General features: G+C 40.8%; 1 protein-coding gene across 3 annotated transcripts; it reads right to left on the bottom strand.

Annotated features, from left to right (window-relative positions):
• Nucleotides 1-736: 736 nt before the first annotated feature.
• On the bottom strand, nucleotides 737-11,907 carry supt20 (SPT20 homolog, SAGA complex component). Of its 3 annotated transcripts, none has more exons than XM_053331808.1 (23): nucleotides 11,820-11,907; nucleotides 11,603-11,638; nucleotides 11,322-11,447; nucleotides 10,536-10,662; nucleotides 10,313-10,416; nucleotides 9,970-10,086; nucleotides 9,760-9,813; nucleotides 9,323-9,462; nucleotides 8,958-9,114; nucleotides 8,675-8,731; nucleotides 8,457-8,534; nucleotides 7,478-7,647; nucleotides 7,362-7,394; nucleotides 7,148-7,253; nucleotides 6,669-6,774; nucleotides 5,849-6,001; nucleotides 4,953-5,265; nucleotides 4,729-4,844; nucleotides 4,407-4,462; nucleotides 3,735-3,845; nucleotides 2,771-2,861; nucleotides 1,972-2,060; nucleotides 737-884 (listed from the first exon to the last, which is right to left on the bottom strand). In XM_053331808.1, exons 1-23 carry the CDS (start codon nucleotides 11,820-11,822, stop codon nucleotides 738-740), a joined length of 2,490 nt encoding a protein of 829 aa, XP_053187783.1. In that variant the 5' UTR covers nucleotides 11,823-11,907; the 3' UTR covers nucleotide 737. The 3 variants fall into 3 exon arrangements, with proteins under 3 accessions (XP_053187783.1, XP_053187785.1, XP_053187784.1); XM_053331809.1 differs by having other exon boundaries at nucleotides 745-1,303; XM_053331810.1 differs by lacking the exon at nucleotides 1,972-2,060.
• Nucleotides 11,908-15,766: the final 3,859 nt, after the last annotated feature.

Raw genomic sequence — 15,766 nt, 5'->3', positions numbered from 1 at the left:
GAATACGCTCATGGCTCCAGAGCTAATTAAAAGGAAAATGCCTTTTTCAAAATGTGCTGTACAAAAGCAGGTACACCGTCTTGCATGTTGATCTCGAGTCCTCGGTTGAGCCCTGTGCCCGGAATTGCTAACAAGACGAAAGACTTCCAACAGACTGAGAGGTAGAGAGCTGCCCCCAGGCACTACTCCAAGATCAGATTTGCATTTTCACATGTAATGGTTAGGTGGAGGGTTTGGTGTCGGTAAGCTCAGCTGGGATCCGAGCTTAAAGGGCAGTTTCTACCAGGGTCAACCAAGTGGAAGGCAAGAGGATCGGACAGGCTCATGAGGAATCCTCTGAGAATGTGCATTAATGATCCTCTCAGTCCACAGGGCCTCCATAAAGAAAAGTCTTTCCTGAAGGGGAACTATTATTGTGGAAGCCTGCTACCTACGAGAACCATCTTTTTCTGTTTCATCTCAAAAAATATCACTAAGGTTCTTTAAGTGTAGGGCTCCCTGGTGTAAAAAAAAACCCTCCATCCTCTATGGCGGGCATGGTTTTGGTTCTCCAAAACCTCTGACAACCATTACATACAAATTCGTCAGCTAGAAAAAGACAAACAGAAACGACAAAAACAAAAGTCTTTTTTTTTTTTTGTCTGCAGTCTCCACAACGAGGCAGACAAAGAGCACAGTATGGATCATTCACGTCCTTGTGTAGCTGGGGGAAGGGTTTTTAGTGTGATATTAGTCTGTCATGACTTTGGGAGAGGCTGCGGCGTGCTTCGCTTCCTCTTACTTCTTGGTTGGTTGGCGGTATGTTGCCGTGGCGCTCCCCCCTGAGGAGCTGCTGCTCCCATAGCCATTTGCTGCTGCTGCATTTGGTGCTGCAAGAATTGCAACTGTCCAGTGCAGAAGGAAAGATTGAAAAATATCAGAAGGTCTTTCAGTACATTATCACAAGCAAGACAAAACAGGCTATTGTGAGTGGATCTTCTATGTAGGCAGTAGTATGTGTAAGCATTTGCAGCAGGGGTAAAGAGTCAGCAGAGTCCCTCACCGAAACTGGAATCACATTAAGTTTAATATTTCCAGCAGAGTGCTTTACAGTATGTTGTCGACAGTCTACGAGTGGTATTGGATTAGTGAAGCTAAACTAAAGCCTGGTTCAACATACAAGAGGAGTGTGCAGAGAAACACAGAAGAGTGGTTAATGGGTTGCAGAGGAGAGGGAGAGGAAGGAGGAGAGGTACAGGTTCGGGGCAAGTCAGGGTGTGTTGGGGAGTGAGGCAGGATACAGTCAAGCAGCACCAGTGGCGTTCTGGAGACACAAGAATTATTGGCTGTGACCTTAGCAACAACAGACATGCAGCGTAGCAACCGTGCTTTCTGCTTTGAGTAAGTCAGCAACTTCAACTGGGCAAAAACAAAACAAAAAGTATTTTAACACCTTATGATTCATGCTTACAGTGTAGCAGCCTATAATGTGTAATCTGTCATGATGCAGTCAGCAGAGTTTCAACAGTATGTACTCGATCGCTAAGTGCTTTGTAAGAACATGCCTCCCAGTTCGACACACTGTTAGTTTTTGCCATGGAAAGTGCGACAAGCTCTGGTGTCTGGGGCTGCTGGGAGTACTGGGACTGCTGTGTTCTTTGTCAAACAACATATTAACCAAAACATACAACACAAGATGGATTGAGTAAATAGTGTGGGTCTACAACAAAGAAAATAAATTCAATTTCATTCAATAAATTCAAGGCAAGTGGTGAAGAAAATAAAGATTCAGACTAAAATATGTTTTCATTATTCTTAAGATAGCTGTTTACCATATTGAAGTCTTTCTATTGTTCAAAGCCCTTAAAATTGAGCCTCTTAGAACTCTAATTTTTATTCTTTGACATTCAAGTGCACACTAAATAAAGCTAAATAAAGACAGAGTTGAATCTACTGTATATGTGTATATAAATGTTTAAGTTGCTGTATTACTTGGATCTGTGGCTGGTGCTGCTGCTGAAGCCTTGGAGAAGGCAGCGGGGGCCCAGACCCGTCCAGCCCACAGCCCAACTGGGACAGCACTATGGGGGGGATGGGGGGTAGGAGGGAGGGGTGAGGTAGGGGCCCAGAGGGAAGATGTGACAGCAAGAGTGAGAGAAGCAGGAGAAGAAATAGAGTAAAGTATAAAGTGAGAAAAGGCACATTCAGGAAAATGGGGGACATCGAGGAGGATTTGGAGGGGGGGGGGGTGTTTCAGTGACGCATTAGCCCATAAAAGAGAGGAGGAGTGAAAGAAAGAGAGGGAATATTGCAGGTAGGAAATGACCATGTGCCATTAAAAGCATGATTGAGTTGAGCCAGAAAGGTGTGAGTGAGGTGGAAAAGGAAGATAGGAAGACAAGGGGAGAAAGAAATGAGGATGGGGGTAAAAAAAAACAAAAAAACAATAGATAAAAAGAAAAAAAAAGGAGAATGCAGCACAGATGAGGGGGAAATTGAGACTCTCCTGTCAGTTGTTACATGCTCCAATAAGAGGGATAATGGCTAACTTCAGTAAAATGATCATTTTAGTTAAAAACAGGAAGTCCTATTGTATAGTAATAACAATAATAAATACATTAGTAAAATGTATCTTATTAGTACTAGCTAGTGGCATGGTGTCATTTTGTTTTGAAACGGGTTAGGTGATGAAGGGAAATGTTTTACAGAGAGTTGTGTGGGTTTAGTGTGTATTTGGTTGTGTGTGTGTGTGTGCGTGCGTGCGTGCCTGTTGGTGTGTGGGTCATCATACCTGCTGCCTGTGGAGACATGAAGCCTCCGACTCCTAGGTTGATGACCGCTGTTTGCTGGTTTCCTAAACTTTGGTCCGTCCCCTGTTCACCCTGTAAAGAAAATCAAAATGAACACAGTGAGTGACAGTAAGTCTTTACACATTTTGCTTCCCCACAATATCTAACACTTGTATTAAACTGTATTTTGTTCAGCACTTTGAAAGAAAGTCTTCATAAAGCAAACGCCAGGCCACTTACACAAGTTTCTTGATTGCAACTTAACTTAAGCAGACCGATATCTTTTAGGACTCAAAAGTATTTCACAAAGTAAAATATTGTTTAAATATGCAGGAAGGATCTGTGATGAACAAAAGACAAACATGGTGTAACCTAAGTGAAATATAGTGATTTTAAAAGATGTTACTGCTAATTCCCCTCCGAGTGTCCTGAAGTGGTTATGAGGTGTTTTGGCAGTGGTTACAGCTTCTTCAACAACACTTTCTTGAATATGTCAGTATCAGCCCGGCACTGCTGGATTCTGGGATTTACTCCCATTCCTCCTTGCAGATTTGTTCTAGCTTGCTCTTGTAGGACAAACAGTCTCTCGAAAGCTGTGATGTAGTTATTCCACAGACTTTCCATTGAGACTCAAGCCTGGAGGTTGGTTGGATGACCCAAGCAATTACAAATTCTTGCTTTAAAGCCATATTTGTCAGATGCTTTGGCCCTATTTTTAGAGGTGATTTAATTTTCTGGACTCAGTTCCACACAGGCCTGGTTTGTGACTTTGGTTCCTTGGCCTATTAACACCTCCCTAACCAAGCTAGGTAGCACAGTTTTGTTACTGCTAGTCTTGGTTATTACATATATCTCTTTTGTGAACATTATTCAACTAAATCTGTGCAAAACTACTAAATGAAAGAATCATCAAATGAATATACATTTTGTCGGCTCAGTGTTTGTGTGTATGCAAATGTGACTCACCGTCTCTCCCTGCTGTTGAGGGCTGGAGGTGGCTGACTGACTCTGCTGTGGGGAGAACTGAGACAGCTGCGGCTGCTGCAGAGAGTTAAAGATGAGAGGCCCAGTGGGGATCTGGAGATGTAAAACGCGCACACACACACACAGATACACCAACAAACAAAAAAGTGGAGGAGTAACAGACATGGATATGAGGACGAAGGAAGGGATGCGGATGGAGTAGAATGATGCACATGTACGCAAAAAGCAAAAAGAACAGAGGGGAAAAAGGGGAGAATTAACAAAGCAATCAAACAACACAGGGCGACTAAACCATTACCACTTTCAACATATCAATATTACAAAGGACTATGAAGGGGATTAGACAAGCAATGATCAACAAGCAGGCTGTTTTTTTAAATTCAGATAATATACTATTACTTCTTCTGCCACTATTCCTTGACCTATATCAGGAAAGGCTTTTGCCCTTATGGCACTAGACCAATTTTGATAAAGGTGTTAATGATAACGTATGCAGTGATGTATAGGAAAACACGTGAGGAAATTAAAGTTGTGCAGTTGATTGTGCAGTTGATTCACAGTTCATTACTATTCCACAAAAGGTGCAGGACCAGGATCAAGAGCTGGATCTCTAAACAACATGTACCCAGTGCATGCTACTAACTGTAGTTATACCTGCAGTACGTTCAGTGGTCTCAACCCAGCACTGCTGTTCAGGCCAAAAGGACTCCCTGGAACACACATCAGAGTTACATTCACCAGATAGCAAAGTACAGACTGTGCTTCAAATGGCTGATTATGTTAGAGGATGCTAGTCAGAGGTCAGGGGTCCTGTAGCTTATAGGGATGCATTATCATGCTAAAGAACATGAGGGTTTCATCTGAAGGGTAATCTCCATGCTCACTACTTCACCCTAATGTCATATAGCTGGTCTTAACTGCTCATATTTAATTATACTAGTAATACATAAGCAGGTATGACTTTGAAATCTCTTACCAGTCTGTGTTGCAGACTGCATGGTGGGCATCAGGCCTCCAGGTGGCAGGATTCCACTCAAGTTAAGGCCTGGACCCAGCATGGGGTTAGAGCCACTCATCAAAGTCTGAGGACTGCTACACAGACAACATATGATGGTCATGAAAAGTGACAGCGTGGCATCATTCTGCACTGATAACATGAAGTGGAGCGTGGGCATCAAAGATAGTTCAACATTTTCTTACCAGACGGAGCTGACAACATTGATGAAATTAAGCCCTGCGGGGTTGGCCATGACCTGCGACGAGGTGGTTCCCGTGGTGATAGATGTACCCATGGTGGGCAGGGGAATAGTCATTACAGGTAGGGGTTGGCTTAGAGCCAGTTGCTGCTGGGCGAAAGGCGTGAGGAGGGTGGGATGCGACTGGCTTTGTACCATGGGAGGGTCTGATGGGGTCGGGGTAATCGAGAGAGGAGCGCTGAGAGAATCAGCAGGGTGTGGGGTCGAGCATGGCGTGTTGGTGGGTGTGGGGGTGGATGGCTTGGGGGTCCCCGATCCTTAATGGGGAAAAAAGAGTCAAAACAGGCAAAACTATTTAAGACGGCACAGAGTACTTTTTATAAGGTGATGCCAATAAAGCTTTGTAAAATGACATTATAATGAGTGAGTTTATTCTATTTTACACTCATTCTGTATATTAAATCCTTTACTTTCTGTTGCTAAATTCATGTTAAAGGCTCCTGGGTTTAATGGAAGTTAATCTTCCTGAACAGCTGAAAATTTACATTTTAATTATGGAGCTGTCAAAACTTCATCCTATTTTTTGAAAATGTACACAACAGATGGTTTTAGTGCATAATACTACAGAGAAAAGAGGTTATGGTAATGCAAAGCTCTTTGTTCTTGTCAAGTTCCACAAACGTCCCTGTAGTGTTGTGGTTTTTTTGGGCTCCTCAATATTTCTTAAGACCTGGACCCTTGTCAGTCATTTTTCATCAGATGTTAAAAACATTCCGGTTCTGGAAAAGTGAATTCTCTTGAGGGGAGGGGGGGCTGATGGAAGACCAATCAATACTGCTCATTTTCACAACTGTGCCCGATGAAAGCAACCAAACGTTAGTCAGACTGGACTGTACTCACTCTGTGTGGAGCCCATAGGAGAAAGGGAGGAAGGTGACAGCAAGCCAACCTGGCCCAGCTCCATGGAGTGCTTTCTGTTCAGAGACTGGCTTTTGGCTGGAGGGGGCGTAGGACACTTGAGTAGACCACTGGTTTGGGAACTATATGGATTACCTGATGAAAAAATGAGGAGACCCTTTTCACAACCACAAAAGGGAATATTAAACAGATCTGAGTCGACACTGGTGAGGAGGCAGTTTTACACTGAGCCCGTTGTGTGCAATATCACTTTATGGCCCTAAAACTTTGTATTTAACAACTTCATTAATTTGTCTGAGTAAATACATGAACATTTTACGTTCCACAGCTGAAACTACAAAAATACATGATATATTGTTTGCCTCTGGCCTTGATCCTTATCTTAACCAGGGGTATTGCAGGATCAACCCTTCCAAACCTGACCTGGGTATCCCCCTGCAGTCTTTGCCATGAAAGGCAAACTGTAACTCTGACATGTCTGTGCTGCTAAAATTAATCAGATTATGATGTTTGATGCAGTCCAGAAGTTTTTTTACGTTGCCATGTAAGGTTTGATGGTTGTACCTTTTCCAAACAATGTCATGTCTACTTTGGTTTGAAAAATTCTATGATTTCCAGAATTCCCTTCAACAAACCGCAGGAGAAACGATGTCAATTTGATCCTATTTTTGGCAGGGTAAAAAGAGTACCATAAATAGTAACTGGGGAGATTTTTCCAACTGAGGAAAAATCACAAATTAGGCTTTCTAACACTTTCCACAAGTTTGCACTTTATCATTCTTAAAAAAGGTAGCAGATGTACCTGAGGAGCTGCTGCCTGATCCTGAAGGCAGTTTAATGGGAGGGGGGCGGTGTTTCACCCCTTTTCCCAACACAGACGTCTGGACCAGTGGAGAAATACCATCACCCTGCAGAAAACATTTAAGCAGTCTGTTAGCCACAGTGCATCACACTCACTGTCATCACTGTAACACAAAACTAATCTTCTCAACAATGCTGAGTGCAAATCACAGGAGCAAAGTCAATCTTTAACTAAGTGTGCTCATTAGGCTTCTTATTTTTACTCTAAAAAAATTGAAGGTAAATTTATTAAGGAAATTCTAACCTGTGTTTCATCAACAACAACAAAAAAAAATCATAATCAGAAAAGGTAAGATGAAGCTAAAAATTAATCATGTTATGATGCCAATTTCTTTCAACTTCTATACAAAAATTTAAATAAATTCCACAAAACCAGAGAAACCTCAAACTTTGCCTTCACCAAAGCACAGCTGCACTTACCTCATCTTTGCTGGGAGAGGGAGGCCCCATGCTGCCTGAGTTATGAGACATCTTGACCTGACACTTCACATCTCTTTCATACACTCCTTTGTACTGATCAAGAAACCTAAAAAACAGACAACACATAATGTATACCATGTCTCCAACAACCCATCCCTAAAATTGTTTTAGAAAATCATTAGCCTCCAAACTAAAGCAAATAAAGGTGACTTACCGGTCCGCATCTTTCTTTGAGCCTATAAGAAACCTGAAAATGAGATGAAAGAGATTTCAGAGTGGAGTTTTATAGTCAGTCATGTTTACTGAATTTGTCCAAGAGGCTGTCCTTACGGGGGATGTATGAGCTTTAGATCACTGCTCTCCTCCTCTTCCTTTGATTCTTTAGCACAGTAGATCTTCCCATACACCAGTGGGTCTCCCATCGATTGGAAGATAGACACCTTGGTCCTCTGGGCTTGACCCCCGACCTCACATTCAAACGTGTAGTCATCTACAACTTCCTGTGTGTAAAAAGTGGACAAAAACATCTGAATGAAGGACATTTGTATGACATGCAGAATACATTTCAAGTTGTTGCCAAAATGCAGAAGAGGCCAGGCATGAAGTCTCATCATGGTTCAGTGGTGACTGAACACATAAAAAATTTGAGTTTCTTGGCTATTCTTCACTTTACTCAACATTTAAGAAAATATATCAAGACAGGGTGAGAAAAGGCAGAAGAGGCGAAGGCAAAAGAAGGGGTAACCGCAGAGAGACAATAGGATTTTTTATATAATATGTAGTCACAAACGCTAATGTTCAGTTTAGTAACTGGTTTCACAATATTGGCTATGTCTATCACCACCTGTTTTAGGGCCCAGCACCCAGAAAATATTACTCTACGTCTCATTGACTTTCATGAGGGATGAAGTATGCTGGACATACGTGAAAAATAGTCCAGCACCATTTATGGAAAGAAACAATGTCCCTGAAACGGTCTGTCTGCAGTCCAGTATGCTTTTCCCCCCCAGAAATGCAAAAGCATGTGTGAAATTCAGAACCGTTCCACATTTGACGGCAGCTTTGTGGCTGAGCATGATAGTATTTGCAGCTGACCATCAAAAAGGAATCTGTCTAAGTTGGTTTAACCACTTGGAAAAATATCTTTTCTGTGCAAAACCAAGAGGCTGTGTAGTCATTTTGGACAATGCTGGAGACTGAAACAACATAAAAACAATGTACATACATAAATATAGTCGCTATTTCTAACAGCCAACAGCCATTATTGATCTGTACCCTCAAAGTGTGTTAATGCTGCTGTCACACTTACCTCAGCAGGCCAGATCACAGTAGTGGGCTGGGAGTCCTCCAGCTGCAAGGATCTCTCAACCACAGCATACTTTTCCACCTAGAACAACACATAAGCAAATCCATCTGGTTTGTTATGCCCTACATTATAAGTGCCAGACTATGACTTTAGTACTTTTTAAGTGGTGTTGGCTCAAGCATTTAAGTGACAGTGTTATAGAGTAACACAGCACTACTTACATCAATTTCCTTCGGTACACTTAGTTGGCAGTTGCTCTGCTTCCACATGTCGACACACTGCAAGCGACGACAGCCGAGAAGCAGGGAGGCAAGCAGCAGAGAAAAACAGACGTATGAGCAAAAATGACAGACAAAAATGGCACTATGACAGCCTGCTTCATTGATCTACGCTGTAGTCGGATAATAGATTTTTCTCAACACTGCATAGTAAACAGGTGAGCAGACACATACTGTAGGTAAACTATTTTCATCGTGTGGGATCAACCAAATGTTGACTACTTACGTTTCCAACCTTGGAGATCTTAAGGTCTATGACAGGAACAGGTTTCCTCTCCTTTCTCCTCTGTAGGTAGTCGTAGAGTCGTAGCTGCGGTGGCATGGGCAAGTGGGACAGCTCTTGCTGCCTGTTCAGTGCAGCTCGAGAGTGTCTCTTGAAACACCTACGATACATGTAGACAAGCAGTGTGTGTCTTTAAAAAGGCCAATACTTGATTAAGAGACTTTCTCTTTTCATAATCACAGAGCTTTCACTCTCAGCTCTTTCACTAAAAAGAAAAACATTCATAAAAAACGTATTTCCTGGCACAACTGAATTCAAAGCGACTTTAGTCCAACCTTGGTGAGTGTGAGTGTGTGTGTGTCCAGTACCGTTTCATGGAGCGAGTGTTCATTTTCTGCTTGTTGTAAAGCAGGCGGTTGGCTGTGCAGGTGACAGAAATGGAGGGATCCAGGCACAGGGGTTCGGCCGTTGCCAAAATCAACTGACTCTCCAGTTGTAATTTGTCATCCTAAAGCAGAGAAAAAAGATTGATCAAGAAAACACCTGTGCAATGTGCTAATTCTAAAAGGACTCAGAGCCACAGAGGAGGACTACCAACTATGATCAAGTAATTGTCATTAGCTAAGGCAATAGCATCAACATAACTTGTGCTGGTGTCGATTTCTTATGGCTGAATTGCTAATACCTAATACCTGAGATGTGCTTCAAGTACTCTGATACAGAGCTTGGAAAAAAAGAACGTATTTGGAGGCATGACTGACTTTATCCAGGAAAATGTTTCATAGCATTAGTGCTGACACCTTACCTGTGTCCACTTGTGGTGGTCACTGGTCAAGGCATGGACATCACAGATCAAAGTCTGTAGAACAAAAAACAGATAAAAAAACAAGCATTTTAAAGTTGAAGGTTAAATGTCGGTTAATCACTCATTCCAGTTTATAATCATACATGCTCAAATAGTATCTGCATATTTGTTTAACAGTTTCTTTTGGCCTATGTGAGAGAGTTGGTTTACCTGCATGGTTGGCCGCAGCAGGATGTGTCTGCTCTGATAGGTGGGCATTTTAGTATTACCAGACTGCCTGTAGTCTCTCACCTCCACTATTACACATCCGCAGTGGAAGATGTTCACCTGAGACACAATGCACAAGTCACATGTCAACCAACAGATGGATACAAAAAGGGATATTACAAGGCAAATACCATGAAGAAACTATGGAGAATATAGTCCTGTTTAACACATCTGAAGCCCTTGAGTATACTCCAGGATACTTTTAGTTTCATTTCTCACACCACATAATATTTTTTCTATGCATGTTGGTATGTACATTTTTATATGTGCAGATGAGCATACACACCTGTGATTTCTCCAACAGATCTACCAGAATAGGAGGCAACTCCTCAGCATCCAGGTACTCCAGCAGTTCTCCTTCTTCATATGGCAAACGGATGGTTTCAGAATCTAGTAAACAAAACAAATATGTATGTCACTTATTGGTAACAAATGTGGTACACAGATCAGAAAAACACAACTGGGATGACTGAACAGACTTAAGTCACTTTTTTATTGATTTCTCTTACCGGACCCATTTTTTCCCCTGAGCATTAAAGAATAGCCTTCATTCCCAGGGTACAGGTTGACCACCAAACATGACACAGACTCCTGAGACACTAGCTTCTCCAGTAGATTCACATTTCTTCTCAAATTCTTCAGAAAGGCAAAAAAAACAACAACACATATAAGAGACAAATCCCTCATATTAGCAACAAATCTCGTGCAGTTTTGACTTAACCAATAATATAGGAGAAAGTATATATTTTTGCTTTCAATTCACATACTTGGAGTTATAGTTTTTACTTGTACAGTAATTGTACGCTTTTAAATGCTTTAAAAATAAAACATAACAAGGACTGACATTGTTTTGTCTTTATAAAATTAAATATATGTCACACATTTTCAAATGTACAAATATGTGCATCTGGAGTGCCCCTGTGGCTGAATTGTTACAGCACAAGCCACATAACTTAACACTGAGTTATTTGGGCTATGTCCAGGTAGATTAATAACCAAGTTTACTAATAAATACCAAATACACCCAGACCATTTAGTTTGCCTACTTCAGTTTGTAAACGACAAACTATGCAGAAATGCTACGTTGCCAAAATAATCCATTGCTTCCAACTTCTTGCCTTGATGATCTTTAAATTTATTCAATGTAATTACTGTCCTGTATATGTTATATGTCTGTAATGACAGTTAGCTCACATTTCCCCCCACTCCTTCACTATTGATTGGAATGAACAAAGTTTCCATGCATAGTCATAATTATCGAGTTATAACTGAGAGTAAAGTTGCATGATACAAACCTTTAACTCTGGCTCTTTCTCACATTCCTCTATGTACAGCTCATAGAGTTTCTGATACAAACTCTTCCTCCCACCTGAAGATATCCTTCTTTTGGCCGGTCGTTGTCGAGCACTTTCAACAATGTACTGAATAAGAGATAACACACTGTATTAAGGAATGCTGTGATATAGTCCCTGCCTGACCAATATGATCAGTGCCTAGTGCATGCAGGGCTACACCTGAGATAACACTATTCCTTTCTCTTTCCACAAGCCTACGAGACCAACATAATGGCTTTTACCTCGGCTCGATCCAATGCATATTCCAAAACTTGTTGCTGAGGGGAACAATGAAGAGTAAAATGAAACACAGATCAGTCACAGTGGAAGTGGAGACAATCTGTGCCAATTCTGGTGATTGTAATGCAACACTTTTTTCCATCTGGTATAAAACATTACTGGATGTCCACTGAATAGTTATGCAGAAAATAAATGAAACCTGAAAGATATTAAACTTACCATTGTGGTCCACCGCCAGATGCAAGGCGAGTGACGGTAGACGATGCTGTCCTTTCTGCCCCACACTGTCACCTTCCTAAAGTGACCATTCACACCCTGCACAGCAACACAGCAGACGTATTGCAAGCAGCATGGTCAAATAATACGCAGAGGGCAGTTAAATGAACACAGATACACTTGATGTGGGTGCCAGGTTGTTAACACAGCACTGATGCCAAATAGCCTGGCTGGTACTCATTCAGATGCCCCACACACACACACACACACACACACACACACACACACACACAAACAGCTAAGAAGACTGACGAGCGAAACTGTATCATCAAAGTTGTTTCATCCTTCGGGTTTTATTTCGAATTGTTCAGCAAAGTGAATACATGCACTATTTGTCCCAGAGTGGATCAAACTGTTTAGCTATGGTTAGTGAACTCTGGTGACTGTAAGCTCAGGGCAAGAGAGTGGCTGAATAGCAACAAGCTCGTTGACGCCTGACCGCTGAGGCTAACATGGCTAACGTTAGCATGCTAGCCCGTTCCTGGGCAAGCTGCAAGTTACCAGGCTACGCTAATGATGTCACGTCGCCTGGGAAACGAACCGATAAAGCGACGTCAATCTCAACGAGCAGGATGGACTTGCCTTGTGGATTGCATAGCGGTCGACTGTAGCTCCGATGCAGGAAAACGAAATGAAATTGTGTCTTCATTGAAAAAAAGTCGGAGCGGCAGCCATTTTCTTCCAGTGTGACAACAACAGCTAAACTTCCGGTTTGGGCAGCATTGGGGGCGGAGCCACATTCAAGTGCCTGTATTACAACATTACAACTGATGTTGCTGATACTAACCCTCGATCAACAGGGACAGACGTGCTGGCTCCATGGATGTAGTACAAGATCTCATTATACATCCATGGTTGGCCCCTTTTGCACAAGGAGAATGTGCACATTTATTAAGTGTGCGCATGTATTTTGCTGAGTAATTGTCTGTTTGCAACTGCCTCTGAATTGATTGTTTCTCCAGATCCCTTCAAGACATACAGTCAGAGATAGCCTACATAAACACATGTAGCCTAACATTTATTGCCAACCAGGGCTATTATAGTTTTGAAATTTTCCTGAGCTTTTTTTAAATTTTTAATTTCTTCCAATTTTTTCAATTTTTTTCAATTTCAGTTTAATTTTGTTAGGTTAACAAGTGATTAGGTATTATTTTTAAATATGTTTTATTCTAATTTTGAGGACTTGATTAGTTTTAGTTTAGTTTTTATTTGCAGTTGCTGAAAATAGTAAAATAGTTGATAGAAACTGCTTGGGGTTGGCTGTGGCACAGGAGGTAGAGCGGGTCATCCACTAATCAGAGGACTGGCGGGTCGATGCCTGTCTCCTCCAGTCCGTATGTCACAAATTGCTCCAACGGCTGTGCCAGTGCTGTGTGAGTGTGTGAATGTGCATTAGATTAGATCAGATCCTAATGAGCCGGTTGGAACCTTGCATGGCAGCCTTTGCCATGAGTGCATTAATCTGTGAATGTTGACATGTATTGCACGCTTTGAGTGATCAGAGAAATATAAATGCGCAATATAAATGCAATACATTTACCATTTAAATGTAATCACCTGATTGTGAGGGCTGTATGATGATAACTTTATTTTGAAAAATAGACACAAGATGTCTTCTACTCACTGCAAAAATCCTTTGTCAGTAGGCTATAGCCTGTGGGTTCTTGAGGCTTCAAGTTTCCACATCATACTTGTGTAAGTTGAATTTTGGACCAGCATTAGCTTCTAAACTAGCTGTGTCATCCTCGTAGGCCTGCCTCTTAAAACTGGATTTTCTATGAGCACAGAGAAACATTCCACTTTCAGTAGATTGATGTGAACATGGCCTTGCAGTTTCAAACAATGCACATCATTATGGATAGTGAAGCTCAATCATCCATCTGTAGGAACAAGAAGAAAAACATTTTTTTCAGTGGAGAGGGGCTTCAAGTAATAAATCTTAAATACATTTGAGATAGTCATCATCAATCATCATTTACTGTTGGCCTAAAATTATGTTTTGATTTTTGCTAAATATACAAAAAATAGGCCAAGTAAACAATACAAAGAACATGACAGGCCTTAATAATGATTACTGCAAAGTTGGCAACTGGAGTCCAGAAGGTTTACTACGTAGGTTTACTATGTAGTATTATCAAATACAGAACTATTTCTCTGAAAATCGATTGATTGTAGACTCTCAGCATGCTTATAGGGATGGATATTCAACATGTACTGCCCTTACGCAGATTATAGACAATAGCCTAATGGACATTGACAATAAGAAACTTGTAGGATCTGTACTGTTGGATTTTAGTGCGGCAGTTGACATTATAGATCACCGATTATTATTAGAGAAAGTCTTATGGCTTCTCATCCTCTGCAGTAATTTGGATGAGTAGCTATTATCTGGCAGATCACAGAGAGTTTTCTTTAATGGGGGACTATCTAACTCAATAAATGTATTGTCTGGAATACCACAAGGGAGCTGTCTAGGGTCACTACTGTCCACAATATTGACAAACGACCTACCTTTGGCTTTAAACAGAGCAAATGTTTCGATGTATGCTGATGACACAACATTATACATATCTGCTACCTCTGTAGATGACCTATCTGAAGCGCTGAACAAAGAGTTGCTACTTTTTAGGAATATCTGCATGAACAAAAAACCTAATTGTCTATACGAGCTAATTCATTACACTAATAACAGGCATAATTACTCAACTAGACAGGTGGCAAAAGGAATGTTTACTATGCCGATACCCAAATCTAATGCAATGAAAAAAACTGTTATATGTAGAGCCATGTCGATATGGAATTTGTTACCTTGTGTAACTACTGAAATCAAAGATATAAGAAAAAATAAATATATATATGTGTGTGTATACATACATAATGTAATATGGGAGAGACACTCCCATATTACATTAAATTATGCTTCAGGGATCTGGGGATTTAAGGAATCTAAAACTGCAGATTCCATAGAACCGCTCGCTGCTTTTTAGGTGTTCATAAGTTTGCTCCGATTTTGGCTGTTCAAGGTGACATGGGCTGCCTTCCTGGTTCTATAAGACGTAAATGTGAGATGATTAGATTATGGAATCGTTTACTCAATATGTCAGAAGACAGGGTCAATAAGAAAGTTTTTATTTGGAGTAAATTAAACGGCTCTCCGTGGGCTAAAGAAATATTTGCTTTATTTGAAGAGGTTGGTTTACAGTATATGTATAATAATAATTTAACTTGTTCAATAGGTTCAATTAGTGAGAAACTATTTGCTTTATTTGAGATAAAATGGTTAAATGATATTTTGTATATAAGCCCAAATTACAAACCTTATGTTAAAGCAAACCTAACAAGAAATCAAAGGTCCTTAGTGGCACAGCTGAGAACAGGAATTCTTCCCTTGAATCTTGAAGTCGGCAGATTTAAAAACATTCTTGAAGATGAAAGGTTATGTGAATTATGTGACCTCAATGAAGTTGAAAATGAATCACATTTTCTTTTATACTGTCCCTTGTATGATGAACTGAGAACTCCAATATTTACTGAAGTGTCTGTTTAAAACCCAGATATGTTCTGGTGCTCTGATGATGATAGAATGGGCTGGCTGTTTAACTTTAATGTCTTTAAGTTTGCTAAATACAGTATGTATCTGAAGTCTGGAAAAAGCATCAGGATGGTTTATATGTTTAATTGCTCTAATGTCTGTTATCTGGTTTTTATTTGTTATTATTTGTTCCTTCTTTTTTTTGGTGTCTTGTAAGCCCACTTGGGCTGGGCACTTCTGGTGCATGACACGTTAATAAAAATAATCAATCATATATACATAGAGATCTGTCTTTTCTTTTCTGGTGTGATTTGGGAGTTGTGAAGTTGTCGCTTCACCTTGATGTAACTCTGATTTG

Source organism: Scomber japonicus, chromosome 13 (genome assembly GCF_027409825.1).
Source record: "Scomber japonicus isolate fScoJap1 chromosome 13, fScoJap1.pri, whole genome shotgun sequence".
Classification (NCBI taxonomy): domain Eukaryota; kingdom Metazoa; phylum Chordata; class Actinopteri; order Scombriformes; family Scombridae; genus Scomber; species Scomber japonicus.
The sequence above is the reverse complement of the archived record's forward strand: the minus strand, read 5'-3'. Positions and strand labels throughout refer to the sequence as shown.